The sequence below is a fragment of the Bombyx mori genome, chromosome 21 (genome assembly GCF_030269925.1).
Source record: "Bombyx mori chromosome 21, ASM3026992v2".
Lineage (NCBI taxonomy): Eukaryota > Metazoa > Arthropoda > Insecta > Lepidoptera > Bombycidae > Bombyx > Bombyx mori.
The window spans coordinates 4,992,210-5,013,947 of NC_085127.1; the positions used below are offsets into that span (position 1 = coordinate 4,992,210).

General features: G+C 36.2%; 2 protein-coding genes across 3 annotated transcripts; one reads left to right on the forward strand and one right to left on the reverse strand.

Annotated features, from left to right (window-relative positions):
* Positions 1-140: 140 nt before the first annotated feature.
* On the reverse strand, positions 141-11,015 carry LOC101737549 (protein pygopus). The gene is made up of 3 exons (XM_004929687.5): positions 10,702-11,015; positions 8,921-10,400; positions 141-6,195 (listed from the first exon to the last, which is right to left on the reverse strand). The coding sequence occupies exons 2-3, from the start codon at positions 10,261-10,263 to the stop codon at positions 6,075-6,077; spliced, it is 1,464 nt and encodes a 487-aa protein (XP_004929744.1). The 5' UTR covers positions 10,264-10,400; positions 10,702-11,015; the 3' UTR covers positions 141-6,074.
* On the forward strand, positions 11,001-20,492 carry mRpL2 (mitochondrial ribosomal protein L2). Of its 2 annotated transcripts, NM_001044151.1 has the most exon segments (11): positions 11,285-11,693; positions 14,351-14,463; positions 15,419-15,554; positions 16,970-17,050; positions 19,230-19,235; positions 19,237-19,244; positions 19,246-19,252; positions 19,254-19,262; positions 19,265-19,314; positions 19,317-19,361; positions 20,259-20,338. In NM_001044151.1, coding segments are annotated over 11 exon segments (780 nt in total). In that variant the 5' UTR covers positions 11,285-11,407; the 3' UTR covers positions 20,298-20,338.
* The last annotated feature ends 1,246 nt before the right edge of the window (positions 20,493-21,738 follow it).

Genomic DNA, 21,738 nt, shown 5'->3' on the forward strand with positions numbered 1-21,738 from the left:
ATTTCCACGTAAACTTCAAAGCATTCGAAATGTGCAAGATGTGACTATAACTAATTTTACGGTATAATTATATTATACTAGCGAAAGCCGATGATAAGTCTGATGCAAGGAATCTAATGAGAGTAAATAAAATAAATGAATAACAATATTTTCTTTATTGCTCGTTATTATACACATAATACAAAATAAACTATGCACAAGTTTAAGACCACTGATTCTTTTGTTAAGATTTCATAAAATCTGTATTATATAACTTAATATTATTTATGCACGTTACAACCCAAGTTGTTTACGTAACAAACAATAATTTATTGTGAAATGATACATTTATAGTGTTCAAATTGAAAAAAAAATTCAGATCATTTTGATATAAAAAAAAATTATATCGTCCTGTCTTTTTGTCATAAGCTTTCTAAGACTTGATGATGGATAGTGTCCGCAATTTGAACTTGTATATTATTTATTGAGGGTAGTGGAGTGGCAACCACATATAACTAACAGCATTTCAATAAATCATTAAAATGGCGCTTATAAACTTACCACCAGGGTTTGATTTAAATGTTTAACAAAACGAAGCATGCTTCCTTAAATTTTCTCGTTAATACAGTAATTGATGAACCCACCGTAAATAATAATGACAAACAATTTTAATTGAATAGTACTTGCTTATTAAAAGATAAATTGAAGAAATTTATACAACTTTAAAATTTACACTTTTGCAGCAGTGGCGCCATCTTTACTTTGTCACGTCATTTTGATACAACGAGTAGGTGTCTTTTACGTCTACCCTCTAGTCTTGTGTACCAAATAAATTTGATAAATAAATCATCTATTTCAATTTCTCGAACTATTATAGACAACAAAGCTGGATAGAATACAGGGATATGTGTCTGTTTCAACATTTTCGGTAGTAAAATCTTATTCCATTCAAAATTATAAAACTGGTTTCATAATTAGAATAAATTTGTATTTGTCCAACCCCATTAGGAGATTTTGCTATAACTAGTGCCGAGCTTAATATATACCGAATATATAGTAAACGAACGCAATCGTAGAAAAAAAAACAAAATCAAACAAGTGAAAATTAAAACTACTTTTAGTCGTCTGCGACCATGAATACCTACTTTACATCAATACGTCGACAATAACGTGATGACCATATGCGCGAGATTAAGCCGTAAAAGTATTTTTGATCATATTTACGATTCGCGAAAACCGAAGTCCAACAAGTGAGTTCCACAAATGGGTATCGATACGCACGGTTTCTTCAGTGTGCTTAATGCGAGTTTTTTAAAGTTCTCGATAACGTAAAAGTTAACTCAAATTTGTATGGATTTGGAACGTGTGCCTACGTTTGCCGTTAGGGGCGCTGTTCCAACTGCATACAAATTTGAGTTAACTTTTACGCTTTCGAGAACGTTAAAAAATACGCCCTAAGCACACTCAACATCCCCAGTTGCCGACTAACAACGAAGCTATACCAATTTGAGTTAACTTTTACGATATCGAGAACGTTAAAAAACTCGCACTACGCACACAGTGAATACCAACGAGCTTTTCAAATTAAGTGACGACGAACCAGCTAAATGTTCTAGAACTATTTCAGTTTTTTGTAGTAGATAATTTATTGGCGCGAAACTTAATTGACTTTTTTTAATTCAATTTGAGAATTTACTTCAATTTAGAGCTGAACCGTGTATTCTAAAACCGGTATCAGTAAGTAGCTGTTCTCTACTGTTATTACGGTTAGAGTTTAAGAGATTTTCTTGTCGGCTCTCCGGTGTCATCCCATCACTGCGAATAATCGTTAAGAGTTGAATTACGTTGCGAATATTCAACATACCTACAAACGGAGTCTTGACTGTTTAATGAAAAACAATCGTTTTTTACGTTAAACTTTAATAGTGCGCACTCATTCGTTGGCTAGCCTTCGCTTGTCTAGTGTATACCCGGCATTAGTGTATTTTAGAAAAAAATGAACATTTTTAGCTGCTTTTAAACAACACGTAAATAAAATGTAGAAACAGTCAGTACGAATTCTCCTATCCAGCTTAAAATGCAGTCTTCAAATATATTTAAGGCGAAGGTGTATGCAGTGACTGTGACTTGCAATAAATAAATACACTTCTTAGCCATCACGCGTGGGTCGGTAGTCAGCGGAACGAGAAGATGATTGCGACCCCGCTAACAATAAATGTTCTAGTAACTTCCGTATAGGTTTGATAGATCCTATTTTAATAACCCATAAGGACTATATTTGAAGAACTTTTTCCACTTCAAAATAAAGGGTAATCAAATCCAACGACCAAAAACCAAGACAGTGACCGGACAATAACGTGTATTATTTGAATTCTTATGATTACTGTAAATTAAGACACATTTGAAAACACATTTTTTTGTGGGAACTATCGCCTCAACGATTGTGATGTAAACAGCATTAAAATAATTATTATCTTCATGAACGTTTTAAACTAATTATTTTCTATATTTTAATTACAAGTAACTGTACAGAATATCGTCATTCGTTAATCGATCAATATTAAATATATTTACATTCAATGTTATTTATTTGCGTAAATCTCTCACTCACTTAAACAACAAATCCGAGCGAGGAGCGCTTGCATTTTTAAATATCTTAACACATTTTGATAACTTCTCTTCATATAATATTGCTTGACTAATCACGTTACTATAAAAACAATTGAACACCACTTAGAAAACTCTATACAAATTTTCTTTTCCATTTAAAAATTGTACTGTCGTAATGCGTACTAATAGATTAGTAACAATAATGTTACTCGATTACAAACATCGCAAGCTTACAATAAATCTAACGAGACAATAAACAGTATATTTTAATTAATTTGGTTGTTAATATTTTGTATAATCGGTGAATGATTACAGTAACACTGTCAGATGTATGTGCCAATTTTAATTCTTAACTTTTTTCTTTGTCTTCGATGACTTTATCGTGGCTAATAGACCAAACGGTAGGAATATTCAGGGTGGCGGTACCTACCCGCACAGGCCGGCAATACGCCATATCATCATGATGATTTATTATTTTTGTGGGTTGTTTTACGCAATATTATTCCTTAATGATGAAAATGTGTTAAGTTAGGTTAGGTATATTTTTATTTTAAAAGCATTTTGCCCGCCTTTAAAATTGTATCTCCAATTTAGTCACACTTACTCAATGCCATCAGGTACGCAGAGGTTCCCCATATAACGTATGTTGTCAAAGAAGCATTTGTGACAAAAATATGTTTTACTGTAACATTTTTTCTTTGTCGTCGCCGGTAGACGACCCCAAGGCCGACTCATTTGTGAATGATACTTAATCATTTAAACTGTATAATCTCGCTAAAATTATTATAAACTAATGACGTTCGTTATAAAATTACATTTAGTTACAGTACATTACGATTTTTTGGTTCGTGTGTATTTATCGTTACATTCATTTCTGATGTAAGCACATGTTAGGCTGAAAGATACCGTTCCTTTTGCCGAATAGACACAAAAAAGTATTGATGGTGCGCGGGAAAAGTTTTTTTAATTTATGACTGCAATCAAATGAAGGAAGTTTTATTAACATCGATCGCAATGCAAACAAAATTGTATGATGATTTGTTATTTTGATGGGAATGTGGCATACCTTGATTTTCGGGAACGACTCTTATGCACAATGTAGGTACCTTATTATTTCACCGAGGAAACCCCAATGCTGTAAAGAGTTTGAATCATCGGAAATAAACATAATGGAAATACGCACGAAAAAAAAATACAATTCAATATGGAACAATCGTTTATAGTTTTTTTTTTACTTGCAAACGTGTTATCTGATATTACTATGTTGTTTAGAACTTCGATAAACTAGTAAAAATGAGGTTACGATATAACACAAATTATTCGATGATGCGGTCTTTCATTTGGCACATCGCGTATGAAATTTTCGGTGAAATAACGAACGCAAGGGCTGTGACCTGTAATTTCAGTAACCATAGACAAATCAATGATAGTAAATAGGTAGTTATACAAATATTAATTTTTTTATTACAATAAAGCTTCATACGATACATTTTAACTTCGTATATGTAGTTTTAATATAATATTGGTGCATTATACAGTAGCTTTATTCCACATTGATGTGCCAAACATAGGACCGCATATTACACACAAACAAACACAAGGTAAAGACAATATAATACACAATAATATTAATAGTTAAAATTGACTTTAAGGTAAAAAAAATACATTTGATATTAAGTTATCCTACTGAATTACAAACGTAAATATGTAGAAGGAAATAAAGAATCTCCGATTATTTTTCTTTATACTAAAATGATTTTATTTTATAAACATACAACGTGGCCATATTGTTTTTCCAGATATTTCAAGACAATAGAAACAAAGGTTATCCGTAAATTATTATTTGTTCGTTCCCTACGAGCAGTGATATCTTAATAAAAGACATCGAATTATTTTTTAAATATTATTTTTGTGGATGCAAGAAAAAACGACAGAACAATAATTGTAGTGACTTCATTTTTATTAGCACAACCAACGTAAGATTTAAGTGGGACTGCAACATAAAACATATATATATCATGCAGTTGTTTTATTTTAATAACTAAAATAAATTAAAGTTTAAGATTGTGGCCAAAAAAAAATCAATTTAAAAATATGATTCAAGAGATTAAAATACATAAAATGGTTTTAAAATTTATTTTGTATTTTATCCTAACTAGGAATTGGTCTATGACTGTCTTCGACGATGATTTTAATGTACTTTTTTTTTTAAACTTTAGATATAGAGGTTTGTCTATTATTAGTCTAGATTACATACGTCACATGTGGGTGACTCCGGGGCGCGGCTCACGTGTCTCTAAATAATAAACTAACATCACTTATTAATGCATTTCATAATCACAACCAAGCGCGTATATTTCGGAGCCACCACATGTATAATCTCATTTATAAGCTACGCGTCGTATTTACACAACCTATTTTACACCTTAAGAGTATACAAAAAAAAAAACATTCTCCAAAAGTTAAAAAATTGACAAACACATTTAACACTCTTAAATGTAAGAAAGCGTATGGATTCATCGTATTTACATGTAAGTAGAGATAACGCGCGTAATATTACATGCAAAACAGGGCACCGAAATAATAAGTACATAGTTCTTATCGACGCAAAATGATTTTCGCTTAAGAGTGTTTCACACATTGCGACCGCGGATAGTCCCCTCACTGGATGCGAAATCCCGACGACTATACGATACTAGTCACTGGTTTTCATACCACACTGCACTTGTATTATTACGTACAAGTACGTACAAGTCTGGTCACCATTGATTCGAGGCGGAAAAGAATACCATTAATTTAGACTTACCATTTTAGAAAATATTTACAATATGCACAAACACTAAAGCGACACGTTAAACAAGTAGGTACCTATCGAAAACATACGACAGACATCATTTTTATTTATTGCTTTGTAACTCGAGTCGTGCATCATTACAACAAATATTCATGTGCTCGATCAGATATGCGTTACGAAGGAACACTTTTCGTGAACATCACACATAAACATTATACAATTTTGTTTAATAGCATTCATAACATTATAAATAAATAAGGCAAATGACAATAATTTTACAGACTAGATACGGAGCCGTCTGCAAATATAATTTATTAGTTATCGGGAAATTGTCAACGATATTTTGTATTGCTTTTCATTTTCGATATATATTTTTTTTAAAGTCCTTAATTACATTACCCAATATGAGATCTTTCTTACTGAGTTACAAAAATGATAAAACAAAATCTCTCACAATCGATAAACTAATTATTCATTTCATACACACACACATTCGATCAGTTCGAAGTGAAATTTTCGCGCAGACTAGGACGGTCCACAATGCTTCTCATAGCACCTCATTTCAAGTTAAGACAATCAACGTCAGACTCGATTTGCGCGAATCAAAGTCCACCTAGTTTTCAAAAAGACTTGTGATGTTCAAGAACAGTTCTTACTCATATTGGTGGGGACAGCACGGAATGGCGCATCGCTATGGCTTAAACTTTACCAGCGGTATGTTCTTAGAAGATAGGCACTTATCACACACCCACTCGGCGTATACTTCAGCTGTCAACAGCTGGAATGCAGGCTCCGATAGTCCTGTACATCCCCTGAAAATAAAATTTAACTATTTTAGTCAGTTTTTTTTATTGCTTACACGGGTGGACGAGCTCACGGCCCACCTGATGTTAAGTGGTTACCGGAGCCGGTAGACATCTACAACTTAAATGCCGTCACCCACCTTGAGATATGAGTTCTAAGGTCTCAGTAAGTTACAACGGCTGCTCTGCCCTTCAAACTGAAATGCATTGGTGCTTCACGGCAGAAATAGGCAGGGTGGTGGTACCTACCCGTACGGACTCACAAGACGTCCTACCACCAGTAATTACGCAAACTACAATTTTGCGGGTTTGATTTTTATTGCACGATGTCATTCCTTTACTGTTGAAGTCAACTGTGAACATTTGGTAAGTACGTTTTTCGTTAGAAAAATTGTTACTCGTCAGTGGGATTCGAACACCGTTGCATCGCTAGAGATACGAATGCACCGGACGTCTTATCTTTTAGGCCACGATGGCTTCAAATTTAACTTAAAGTGTACATACAATAAATAGCTTGTTTTTACAGGTGTTCTCTGTTTATCATGCTGTTTTGAATTGTAAAATTAAATTATGACTATAATGCACTGCATTGCGTAGTTCGAAAAACCAACATTGAGTACTCCAATGCAATTGAATCTTCGACTTCTCAAATCTCACTATGTTATTTTACTATACTGATATGATATATAACCACTTAACACCAGGTGGGCTGTGAGCTCGTTCACCCATCTAAGCAATAAAAATAAAATAAAAAATACGAATACTTTTTAGAATTTAGCAGTATTAAAAAAAACTTATTTAGATTCTGTTGTTTGTAACTAAACTACAACTTTTTTATTATTCCGAACGTACTTAAAATGGTTGGCATTTTAGGTACAAAAACAAATATGTACAAAATTTTATTTTAATCGACCAATACGCCGAAACACGAATACAAAACCACAAATTTAATAATTAAAGTAAAAGTGTAAGGGTTGTCAAGGAAAAATGTACATTATTTCTATAAGGATAAAGCTTAACATAAAACATGTATTTTTAAAACTACATTTATATTTGCTTTATTCTTACATAAAAAGGTAGCCATTAATTTGCGCAGTTAATATAATGTTTTTTTTTTCCTACCTAAGCTGATAGCCTTGAGAGGCTATATCAGCGTCGCCTTAACTAGTAGGTGAGCTCACGGGGCTCAAACCCGATGACGTTGCTAACAAGAACCCTAGCCAGAGCCGTGCTTCGCAGAATCTACCACCGGATCGGAAACGCGACCCACTAAGAAGATCCGGCGAGAAACTCAGTGGGCTGTGTCTGAGGGTTTATTTACTCGTCGAGCCCTACGTCGCACGGGTTCGACGAGAACGATGACCGGCATATTACGAATAATGCGATGCTAAATAAAAAAAAATCTTAATGTGTTTAGTTCTATGTTAAGCTGCATGTTGTAAATATTCAATATTTAATCATAAAACTAGTGTAAATAAACTATATTGTGTATTAGTAAGTGTATATATAGGCCCTGACCGTTACAAACTGAACTGACCAGTGTAAATATTCCATACAAAGTGAATGACATATGTACTGAGCTAAATGATCTAGATGAAGAAATGAATTAATTGAGAGACTAATCAGTTGAATTGGATCACAGAGCTAGTGAGCTAAATTAGTGATCTATACTAATATTATAAAGAGGAAAGATTTGTTTGTTTGTTTGTTTCGAATAGGCTCCGAAACTACTGGACCGATTTGAAAAATTATTTTTCCATTAGAAGCCGACATTGTCCCTAATGAACATAGGCTACTTTTTTATTTTATTTTTTATTATTTTTTTTGGTTTCATGTGTGTTTTAATGTTTCCGAAGCGAAGCGAGGGCGGGTCGCTAGTATATTATATACCTTTTCAGCTCAGGGATACATTTTGCGCACCACTACTGTGAATATCATCACCCTATTTATGATATGCAATTGAAGTCTCAGTTTCTCTGCAGTAGTAGTTTCAAGCTGGTATACATGAAGTTGGGGAGGCGTTTGGTAATTATTTTATGTTATTTACATCATCTTTAAGATATATATGTTTTATGTACATCAATTTCAAAAAAACATAGTCTTCATTTTTGAGCCAGTCCTAGCATAAATGGCAATTGGATAGATTGAATGGATGGATACAAAACCACTCAGAACATAAAGAATATGGTATTTTAGTATTCCTAGTCATAACTAATTTCTCATGTCGAGCATGTTGAGCTTGTTCATGAGCTCTAATGATCACCCCTTCATCGCCAATTTGAAATGGCCCCAGCAACGCTTGTGTTAAAACTTTCAGTATAAATAAGAATAAGGAATTACTGAAACAAAATTGAGTTGCAACTATCTAGAGTCGACTAATTTACTAATATAGAATGTAACTGAGCAACAATTATTAGATCAATTTTTAGAGACAGAGAAACATTAAATATTATTTAAAAATATGTCAATATATCCCTTCACAATTCATGATCATCTGTTATATTATACAACACTGATCATTAAAATAGATCCAATACCAAGAGGTAGGAATTGGTTACTCAAATAATGTTACCATCACACGATCGTTTAACATCCACATACAATTATAAAAAAACGAAGACCCTGTCTAGTAGCTTGTACTACTACAATTTTCTGTTGTCAAAGCACTTCAGTCACCACAGTTATCTCAATACAACAATCCAAAATCTACATTAGAATTTAAAAAAATACATACCTGTGAAACCAAAAGTTACATCCCGACTCGCACAGTATAGCTTGATCATTATCATGCACCTCTTTGTGACATACTCCACAAGGATATATTGGGGGTGCATTTGGATTCTGTGGGTTGAACACCATAGGTTGATCTGGGGGATAGACTTTCCCTGCACTGACTGGCATAGGTTTAGGACCAAACATACCCATTCCTTGTCCCATTGGCCCCACACCTTGACCTCCTGGTCCTCCCATAGCCATTCCACTCATTCCAGCCAGTGGTCCACAATTTCCCATGTTGCCTGGACCAGGACCCATTCCCATTGAGCCATTTCCTCCCATGCCCATAGGTCCACCATGCCCCATATGACTGGTATTGTATGGAGGGCCTGGACCCATAGATGTCATTGGTCCATTGCCTCCCATTGGACCACTACCCATTCCAGAGGTCATAGGACTTCCATGTCTCATTGGCCCACAATGACCAGGACCCATAACAGAGTTTTGCATAGGATTTGAAGACATAATTGAATTGTTTGGTCCCATTGAACCATTGGAACAGCTGGGACCCATTGGTCCATTCATTCTTGGAACACTCATACTCGGGCCACCTCCCCCCATAGGTCCATTCATTGGCCCATTCATAGATCCTGCCCCTAGTGGACTGTGCATGGGTGGACCCATTGGACTATTGCTCATGTGACTACCTGACATTGAACCCATATTCATAGGACTACCCATAGGACCAGAAGACATAGGAGATCCCATAGGCATAGAATTCATTGGGCTCATAGGGCTACCCATTGATCTTGATGTTGGTCCCATGCCAGGTCCCATACTATGATTACTCATTCCCATACTTGGGCCTCCCATTGGCGACATGCCTCCCATATGTCCCATAGGGCTCATATTGCCCATTGGACTTATTCCTCCTCTAGGTGGCATTTGCTGATTCATAGGGCTCATGCTGTGTGGCAGAGGGCTCATGTGTCTCATTGGAGGGCCTCCCATACCATGCATGGGACCCATCATTCCCATTGAATTGTTCTGACTCATCATAGGTCCATTTTGATTCATCATTGGTCCATTGTGGGACACTGTAGAAGGAGAATCATCAAAAGGATTGGATGCTACAATGGTATCTCCATATCCTGTGAGAGGAGGTGGAAGCAAATCTTGAGCTGTTGGTGGAGGCTGTGGTGTCAGGGCATTACTAGCATTAGACGTCTTTCTCCGCTTCTTAGGATTACTTGGGGCTGAAGCTTGTGGAGTAGGTGTATCCATTGGAGGCTTGAAGTCTGGAGGTCCTAACCCTGGCCCTGGTAGCCTGTAAGATGGCATTCCCGCCAGATTGTGACTCATTATGACACTATTCAGCGTCAGCTCTGACTATCATTATGGAAGAGCAATAAAGATTTCAGTAAATACATTCAATCATAAGGCACCGCATTGTCACAAGTAGTCGAAATAATGCGCCGGAAGACTGGTTGCGTCTATTTCTGTAACAAAGTTTTTTTCGTATCAGCATTCAGTTGAATTGACAGTCAAAATAACAAAAGAAGTTTCATTTATTCTATTCCAGGATCAGTCTTTAGTAAGTTAGTCACTAATTTATATATTCACAACAGGGGATGTCTTCTTATAATAATCGTAACTCGTAAGACTGATATCAGTCATAAAATGAGTACAGCCACAAGTAACCTTCCAATAATAACTCCGGTAACACTACAATGCTACGTAATTTATCGTAAATTTACTTGTTTAGAAATATTGAGCGCTAAATAACACTTCATAACTTACGGCATTATCAATTTAGCATCGGAATAACTTATTATTTTTTTGTATGCTTCAAGATCCCAAGGCAGGCGTGCAACATATGACAAAATACCAAAACTAAACAACCTCTTAAGTTAACTTGCCGATATAGACAGCAGTTCTCTCAACTGATTAATCTCATAACACACATGAACTTGAGTTATAACTGTAAAAAGTGATCTTTTGAAACTAATTTATTTACGACATGAAATTTCCCAAACAACACACGCCACATTCACGATTATATTCATGTGAGAGGTTGACGCTAGGTGGCAACTGTGTACAAGCACGTTTCATTTGACGTAGCAATGAATGGCAAAATTGAAAATAACGCTCAAACCAAGAACAATACTGAAAAACAAGATTTTCCAAAAACTAAAAATACTAAATTTCTACTTATACCTTCTAATTTAGTGGTCTGCAAAATGAGAGTCGTTTTTTATGTCCAACTTTTTAGCCTGTACACAGACAAAAAGACACATTCATAAAAGTAAAGTAATGAATTAATAATGAATGATACTTTATGACATCAAAACTTGTAACTTGTAGAAAAATTAGAAACCTATGCTATACCCTTCATAGTGGATAGCCTAACTTCTAAATAAAGCTTATAAGCTTCATGATTTTAGACATGGATTAAGAGATTATGTAGATACAACACTTGTATTTAGGTTACGTCAATTGGAAATCTATGGTAAATCTACCAAATAACCTACCGTCTACAGTTTTATGTTTAAGTTTTAAGATCAAATATATAATGGCCTTAAACAGGCTTTTTTCTAACTTAACCATCGCTACTGCGATGGTGGCGAGACGAAATCTTCACGTTGGTGTTGTTCATTCTGCGAGTAAACCCAATATAGAAAAGCCGAAACCTGGTTTCGGAAAAAGTTACAGGCGTATTGTACATTTTCCTGAACAATATACAGTAAAACCTTTAGAAGTTACAAATCTAGCTGGAAGGGATCCAGAAACAGGTCGGTACTACAACATAAATAAATAAAAGATTACAGAAGAAAATTATACCAAATGGTTTATCTAAATGAATTAAAAAAATAAAATTCTAATTAAAGGTTTACTACTTATTGCAGGCAAGGATAAGCTAAGAAATTAATATTTTTATTTTATTTCAATGTCTCCATGTAAATACCACCAATGAAATGATTACCATGTCTTGCAATAATTGAATAAAAGAGCTTTTTTATTTTTTAGTTAGTATGTGTAATAGTGGAAATTTTTATTTCACTTGAACATTTATTTTAATTATTCAAATCATATATTTAAGGTAAAAGCACTAATGCTGGACATTGAACTAAAAGATGACACTTTAAAAAAAAATATATTCTAATAAGGAAACTAAACACTTAAATAACATTGCTATTGATGTTAAAGACACCTAGTACCATGTATGATACATTCTCAAAAGCTTGCGTACAGTGTTAGAAGCAAATTTCAAAATGGCATCAGTTGACAACAAACAATGTGAGCAGGTTGACGTTTTGCGCGTAATTCTTAGCATTTTCCTTAAGCCATCTGACTTTTAACAGGTATGATTTTGTCTTATATTTATAATTATTGGCTACTGTTGGTTTCCATATTATAAATGTATGAAATTATTGATTTATTAGGACCATTTCCTTGTTATTTTGGTTTGTTTTTGTACAAATTTTAAGTGGTGTTTACTATTAGTACCAAAAATGAATCAAAACCTAAAAGATGACACGTGTGTCTTCTACTAGGGTTACATCGAACTGAATTTGTTAGCTTAATTTTCTTCAAATTCAGCCTTTATGTTGTAAAACAAAAGTTTCAATCTGAGTTTCGTTCATTTTACACTAGTCTAACTAAACGAAGACAGTGTCAACTATTAGGGTATACTAGATGTCAACTATTAGTATCAATTAATTTCAGCTTAAGTTTCGAGCACGATGCCGCCAGTAAAGGGTCAGATGTTTCAATACTCTGAAGCCAATATTGAAGAAGCCATAAAAGAATGTATATGTTTGAGGGTTTACTGGTGGCCCTGAGGCCTTTCCAGTTTCACAAGGACAGAAGGGGCGGGATTTGCTAACAGCTACCCGAGCGCCTCCAAGGGAGACCTAACAACTCAAGAGTAACTGCTTCGCGAATGAATCTACTACCGGATTGGGATCGCGACCCGCTGAGAAGATCCGGCGAGAAACTCAACGGGCTGATGCTTAGGTTAGGTTGCACGTCGAACTCTTTGCAGAGTTCGACGAGTACGATTACCGGGATCTCTACTCCTAGTGTTAAAGCGGAAGGCGTCTAATGTAAGGGTTATTGGATCTGATGGATCCGTAAGGAGGTGTCTAGGGCGACGACGGTGACTGGCTCCTGCGTGGTCAGGATTCGGGGAGTAGTCAGCGGCGGCAACGATAAGGCTATTACCATGACGCATAGCCTTATCGAAGTAACGTTCCGACGCGGACTTCATGTATTTTCTGATCAGTTCGAGGTCCAAGTCGTCGTGTAAGTCGACGTTCCTCACGAACCACGGGTCTCCGACTGCTAACCTGCAAAAACGAGATTGTAGGGATTGGAGGGTGTCTATGTGTGTGCGGGCCGCGTGAGCAAACACCACACTCGCGTAAGTCATGACCGGCCTTATGTAAGCTTTGTAAAGTGTCACCTTGTTCCGAAGGGACACTTTACTCCGCTTACAGATCATGGGGTAGTCTGCCGAGAATAAAAGCGGCACGGTCGCGGACTGATTTTATATGTGGGTGGAATGTCATGGATGCATCCAGGGTGACTCCTAAGTACTTGACCTTCCTGGTTCAGGGTATGAGGCGGGGCGTTCCGACAGCTATTGCGGCAAAGAAATTTGGAGTTCCACGAGTAACTTTATTAAATAAAGTCAAGGGAAAGACACCTATTATGCGTAAAATGGGAAGAAGTTGTTATTTAACCGAAGATATAGAAAAAATACTCGTAACATGGGTAAAAGCTATGGTCAAACAAGGGTTTCCAATAGGAAAAGATAATTTACAAGATAGCGTTAAGTAAATAGTTGATGATCTTAAGATTGATTATAATTGTTTATAATAAAACTAACGTTAAAGTCGTGTCTATTATTAGTGCCAACTGATGTCAATTTTTGGTGGATTTGATTTTCGATGCTGTCATCTTTTAGTGTCTATGGCAGAACTAACAAGTTTGTAATTTTTTGTAGAAACTACAAAAGTATTGAAATATTTTATATGAAAAAATTAATCTCTAAATGTAGCTCTAACAGTAAAAAAAAGGATTTAATATAATTTTTGATAAATACATTTGATAACTGAGAATGAAATTTGATTTGTCCTTAAAGTGTCTAGCATTAGTGCTTTTACCTTAGTATAATTAATTAAATAAATACCTACAATTAAATAATTAATATGTTGAATATAAATAAAGTGGTTGAGGTGTAAGGCAAACCTAATAACACTAATTTTGAAGTCGTTGTGACCCAAAAGATAAGACGTCCGCATGAATTCGTATATAGGGTTGTAAGTTCTCTGGCATTCTTTATACAAATTCCTCTCCCTGTAACACAATGGACCTTCACAATGTGAATCCATGTATTGCTAAGAATTTCATCTCTGATAACTGGCTAAAAATATAGTATTTTCAGGACGTGTGGTCGCTAAAGGTATCGGAGGAGGTATAAAACACAAATATCACTGGATAGACTGGTACAGAGTTGGGCCTACTGAGGGTCCACCACAAGAAGAAAAAGTTATACAGGTATTAAAAAATCATCAAATATGAAAATATCTTCCTATCTCACACTCTGATGATAACCTGTTAACTGAGTAAAAGAGCAGCCTAACTGCTTTATCTTTAATAAAAAAGTCATTTTATTTAAGTGAATCTTTTATTATAAAATTTAATAAGAATTGTCTATAAGTAAGATGCCAGAAAGATTAGTATCAAATAATTTGACCATGTGATATTGAAATATCAAATGCAGGTACAATTTTTTCTATGTAAAATCATAATATATGATAAACAGTTACAAAAAAACTTCAATGAAAAGTTTTTGTTTCAGTAACCATTTAAGTATAAATAAGACATGTGACCAAATCTGATAATTTACAGCAAAACTAAAAATTGGCATGAGGCAGTGGCTTGATTAAAGTTTGAAAGTATGTAATCCTAAATATTACATGTTTTTTTTTAAAGTAAATTGAATTTGTAGTTCTTATTTATTAACCAGACACAATATTATATTGTATGTTAGTCTCTAGTACAAAGGGAATCCTAATTTGAGGCCCATGTGTGATTACTTCCCAGCTATTTATTTATTTATCTGTAATTAAATTAACGTTTTAATTATTAAATGTTAATTTTATATTAAAATACTGATATTTCCTTTTTGAATTTTGTTCTTGTTTTACTTGTAAATGCGTTAAAAAGATTTGAAGAAACTTTTGTTACAACAGCATAAACAATGTGCGATAGGATTATTTTTGTTTACCAAGTTTCAATTTCAAATTCAATATTACAAAAATTTTGCATTTTTATCTTTGGACTATGTAATCTTTTTTGTAACCTTAAGAGGTGAGCACTAAGCTGTCCAACTGCATCATGTACTCTAATTACTATTGTAAAAAAATATTTTAATTTTTATTTATTTAATACAACTGTTTTGGTATTAGTATTACCATTGTGTTCTAAAATCACAATGTTTTCGTTCCAGATTATAGAAGATGGATGCAGAACTGCGCATGTAGCTTTAGTGGCAGTTGGTGACAAGTTAAAATATATTTTAGCCACCGAGAACATGAAAGCTGGGGATATAATCAAAACATCCTGTAAACTCCCTAGAATACCAGGTAAATATAAAGAAGATCACTGTCTCTTTTATTCTCATGTCACTAATATGATGCTGAAGATACTAAGTGTCTTGCAGCTGTGTTGTAAAAATAGAGAAAGCGCAAACAATGTGACCATATCGATTGATAATTTCTTGATAGTGCGTTTCTAAATAAAAATAAGTGCCCTTTATGGTGAACATATGATGTGTTATCTTATTATTTACGGTGAAATACGTAACTTGAAACGACTTTTACGGCTTAATCTTTTTTCTCGTAACTTCTTTCTTCTTTTCAAGACACTTCGAATAGGATTTTTGGTGTTTGTTATCCTCCCAAAACACGCAGCCTTTAAAACCAAACGACTCAAGTCATATAACCTAATGAAAAAGTTACGGTTTTCAATTTATTTTTATTTTACTGCGCCTTTATTATTGATTTTGAAATATACAATTAATTGTCGACGAACAAAGGCGTTATTATTGACTTAAAATATGACTACGGTCGTGACACGAAATCGTAACACAATTACAGAGGTATAGACCGTTCGAATTAATTTTATAGCTGGCCATATTAGCCGGACAATGGGGGAGGGTGTCGGGAGAGATGTGCTTCGCACTAAACGCTTCACTCTCCCACCCTTTTGAGTTTTCATGAGTTGTGTCTCATGCGTTGTGTCTCATGCGAGGCTCGGACGTGGGTTGTTGAGCGACAGGAGGTTTTAGTCGGTTCGACTCTGACATGCCCCGCCCGCCATCCCCAGTGGAGGGTGGAAGTCCGGCGATTTCTTCCTGACAAAAATAAATATATCGATATATATATATATATATTAGCCGGACAAATGATAACCGTTGGACATGTTCCTGAGTGGAGACCGCGAATTAGCAAACGTAGTAGGTCGCCTTCAGGCTCAGTGGAGTGACGACCTATGCGTGGTGGCTGGTCAAAGCTGCATGAGAGAAGCCGAGGATCATGCTCGTGGCTTGCAATTCGAGAGGCCTATGTCCAGCAGTGGGCTGCTATAGGTTGATGATGTTGATGAGGCCGTTCGAATTCAATTTATAACAACGTAATAAATATATATCCATATTTATACATATCATGAGTGTATGGGTGGCGCATTTACGTTGTAGATGTCTATGGGCTCCATATGGTAACCACTTAACATCAGGTGGGCTGTGAGCTCGTCCAAACATCTAAGCAATAAATAAAAATATATTAACGTTATTGATATCATTTAAAAGAAGACAACAGAATAAATGCAACTATCATGTTGAGCACAAACAGCTTATTACCCATTATCTTCTTGAATTTATCCACGTTTAGTTAAAACGAAAGGAATATTCGTCAATTTTCTATTGTCCTACTCTATGTTTGATTTTAAAAATAAATTACAAATCTTTTCATCGATACTCAAACTTTTCTCTACATTTTAGTTCGTGCAAATGAAGGCGATGCTTACGTATTAGGAGCTTTACCTATAGGAACGATAGTGCACTGCGTCGAGAAAGAACCTGGTAATTATTTTTGTATTCTTCCTAGGTGTAGGTTATGTAACATTAACGATAATTTAATATGTAATAAGCAATGTGTAACGAAAATACTATATTTTCGACAAAATGTCCATACGTCACGCCTGTAGCGAAGGAAAGCATCACAATACGTTTATAGTCTTCTTATGAATCAATGGTAATGGAATTCATTTTGTGGTGTTTCTGGAAATCATTAGAAATCAAGTGGATTGTGACCCATCTACCAAACTAATGTAATTAAAAAAAAATTCATAAATTGAATGTTATTAATGACTTATAATAATAATAATAATAATAAAAGGTCTTAAAAAGCCATTTATCAGGCGGAAACAAAATCCGAGCGTTTAATGGTTGGGTCATGCCTATGTTAACATATTCCTTTGGCATACTAAGGTGGACGCAATCAGAGCTGGACGTACTGGACAGAAAAGTCAGGCGATTGTTAACGGCATACAGAATGCATCATCCACGTTCGTCTGTAATGAGGTTGTATATTCCTCGGAAATGTGGGGGTCGTGGTATTTTGAATGCCAAGGATCTACATAACCGAGAGATATACAACCTTAGGGAATATTTCCTTAAGATGAACGTGAATATGTATCGGGATGTCGTTGCAGTCGATAAGGGGCTAACTCCGCTATCCTTAGCTAACGGGAATTGGAAGAGGCTGAAGGTAGAGGGTATTTCAGATCGCATAACCGTATGGAGGAGCAAGGAGTTACACGGTAGGTTCTACCGGGCTCTCACAGGGCCTGATGTAGACCAATTAGCTTCCGTGGCCTGGTTACGATTCAGTAACCTCTTTGGGGAAACTGAAGGTTTTATCTTTGCAATTATGGACGAAGTTATCATGACGAACAACTACCGGAAATATATACTAAAGGATGGGACGGTCGACATTTGTCGGGCATGCCACCGTCCGGGAGAGTCTATTAGACATATTGTTTCTGGCTGTTCTCGGTTTGCTAACGGCGAGTACTTGCATAGACATAACCAAGTGGCTAGGATTATCCATCAACAACTTGCTCTGAAATATGGTTTTCTTGATTCTGCTGTACCTTATTACCAATACCAACCTCAACCAGTTCTTGATAATGGTCATGTTACGCTCTACTGGGACCGATCTATTATCACGGATAGGTATATTGTTGCCAATAAACCTGATATTGTGATAATAGATCGATCTACGCGTCGAGCAGTGTTGGTTGATGTCACCATTCCTCATGACGAGAACCTCGTGAAGGCAGAAAAGGACAAATTAATAAAATATTTAGACCTGGCCCACGAGACTACCGCCATGTGGCATGTTGATTCAACCATCATTGTTCCAATAGTTGTGTCGGTACACGGCTTGATAGCGAAAAGTTTCGATCAACATCTTAAGAAACTTTCGTTATCCAGCTGGGTTAAGGGCCTAATACAGAAGGCAGTTATCCTCGATACTGCACGCATTGTGAGGAGGTTTCTCACTCTGGAGTCCTAACCACTGGTGGCTTGTGTCGTAGACACCGCCATCAGCGGCAATCTATTTTTATATAGTGTTTTTTAAAAATTGTATTTTTAATATCTTTTTTAAAAAATATTATGTAATTAATAAGATTTTAAATAAATATAAATAAATAATAATAATAACCTCGTGAAGGCAGAAAAGAAGAAATTAATAAAATATTTAGACCTGGCCCACTAGACTACTCCCATGTGGCATGTTGATTCAATCATCATTGTTCCAATAGTTGTGTCGGTACACGGCTTGATAGCGAAAAGTTTCGATCAACATCTTAAGAAACTTTCGTTATCCAGCTGGGTTAAGGGCCTAATACAGAAAGCAGTTATCCTCGATACTGCACGCATTGTGAGGAGGTTTCTCACTCTGGAGCCCTAACCACTGGTGGCTTGTATCGTAGACACCGCCATCAGCGGCAATCTATTTTTATATAGTGTTTTATAAAAATTATATTTTTAATATCTTTTTTAAAAAAATATTATGATATTAATAAGATTTTTAAATAAATATAAATAAATAATAATAATATATCAGTGAGAATATTCTTTTTTTAAAGTATTATCAGTTATAGAAAATGTTTTTTATTTTATTTTCGTATTAATGCATTTTCTCTTCTTCTTCTGAGGAACATTTCTTGAATAATCATGATAAATTTTCTAGGTCAAGGCGGTCTATACATACACGCGGCAGGCACGTCTGGGACCATCGTGAGGAAACAAGACGACAGAGTTATTGTTCAGATGCCTTCCAAAAGACTATTTAGTTTCAATCAGCTTTGTATGGCCGTTGTTGGTAAGTTCTGTAAATATTATATATCAATCATTTCTTCTTCCTATTCGTACACTCTTGACAGAGTGGTCGTGGTCATGCATCAGTCGGATCCTGCGATACCGATGGTCTCGCGATGCGACGCCATGTGGCACGATGTTTCGCAGAGTGAGAGCAAACATTTATGTTGGAGTGCGTAACAGATTTTATGAGGTCGGTCCATCGTGTTGGAGATCGTCCGCGAGATCTTTTGCCCTCGACTTTCCCTTGCACCAATCAATCAATCATTTAGTTATAATAATATAGATAATCGTTTGGCATGCTTTTTTAATTTTATTGATGCTATTTGATTTTTTTAATTGCAATGTTGGGAGGACGAGGGCTCGACCCACCTGGTGATAAGTGATCATCGAAGCCCATTGACATCGACAACGTAAATGCCGCCATTCACTCTGAGACGAGAGTTCCAAGTCGCAGCTTTTTAAAGTACAACAACTGCCCCAACTTTCAAACCGAAACGCATTACTGCTTCACGGCAGAAATAGGTTGGGCGGTGGTGCCGATTAAAGATTACAATGATTGACTAAAGTAGTAACCCTCGGTGCGAAGTAGGTGTGGCTTCACGCTCCCACTACGTGGGGGCGGGGCATTGAATTGTTATCCCATACCACCTTATCGCTCAATCGAGAAGCACAATAAAAGAGAGAAGTCCTCAAATCTGCCAAGCTTTAAGACAAGTGTCCTGTTAGTTCGTCTGTCTGTTGAAAGCAATAAAAAATTCAAAAAGTGAAATTGTAGTGTTAGTGCAAAAACTTCATTGTGGGGTGAGCATAGGATTCTGGATCGATAAATCATCGGTCACTTCTAAAATCTTATATTTATGTTGTATATGATAGTTATAATGTCTAATATAATTCGCAGGTCGTCTGTCCAACGTTCTTCACGGCAGCACACCTATAGGGTCCCCACAGCGGAACAGGTGGCTCGGGAACCGGCCTCGCTCAGGTCTGTGGCAGCGGAAGTCTGGTCGTCACGGAAGAAAGATCAAACCCCCAAAACCTGTCAAACAAATCTGCAATCCGACGAGCACCAAATTGCCGCCCATAATACTAAATATGACACCATAATTTTAGTAAATTGTTGTTGTTGTGATTATAATTGTTTTTTATTGATATAAATCAGCCTTTCCCAAAGTGGGCGATAACGCCTCTTGTGGGCGCTGCAGGCCTAATGGTGGGCGGTAAGAGACCGAGAAAAAAAGAGGGCGTTGTGTAGAGGCTTCGGAGGCGATTTGTAATTTCATCTAGAAGGACTCTTAGACAGTGACTGAGCTCTCGCTATATTGGTTAATAAGTATGTAGACAAAATCGGGGCGCAAAAAAATAATTTATTCGCAAAGTGGGCAGTAGACAAAATAAGTTTGGAAACCGCTGATATAAATGAACGAAGTTGTCGTGGCCTGACGGATAAGACGTTCAGTGTATTCGTAATGAACGACGCGACTGTGCCGATGTTCGAAGCCTGCAGGCAGTTAGCAAGTTCTTTCGTGTTTAATAAAAATAGGCGATATTCTGATGGAAGAACGGGATTCAAACTCATATCTTAAAGTAGACGTGTCGATATACACGTTGTCACATCATAAGCCCCTATTTATTTTAAGAAATTTTATAAGTGTTAATTTGCGTAATTACTATACAATCGAGAGAAAGATTTCTAGTTTCAAGCCGGATGGCGTAATTCACTTTCTGATGTCTATCATCATCATCGTCATTAGCTCACAATCGTCCACTGTCGGACATAGATCTTTCCCAAACCACAGCCCTGAGTCTAGTCTTCGGCTTTCCCCATCAATTTCTTGCAGACACTCTTCGAAGATCGTCGCACCACGAAACCGGGAGCTGATGTCAACAGGTTTCGGTCCTGTCCTGGTGAAACTGGAACGGCCTCTGATCCATCAGTAATCCCTCATTCATAAAAAAGGGTTTTCGGTAATTTAACAGCATGTGAGCTGTGAGCTGTCGTGGTTTAAAGGATAAGACGTCCGGCGCATTCGTGTTGCGCGATGCACCGGTGTTCGAATCTCAGGCGGGTACCAATTTTCTAATGAAATACGTACTCAACAAATGTTCACGATTGACTTCCACGGTGAAGGAATAACATCGTGTAATAAAAATCAAACCCGCAAAATTGTAATTTGCGTAATTACTGGTGATAGGACCACTTGTGAGTCCGTGCGGGTAGGTACCACCACCCTGCCTATCTCTGCCGTGAAGCAGTAATGCGTTTCGGTTTGAAGGGTGGGGCAGCCGTTGTAACTATACTGAGACCATAGAACTTATATCTCAAGGTGGATGGCGCATTTACGTTGTAGATGTCTATGGGCTCCAGTAACCACTTAACA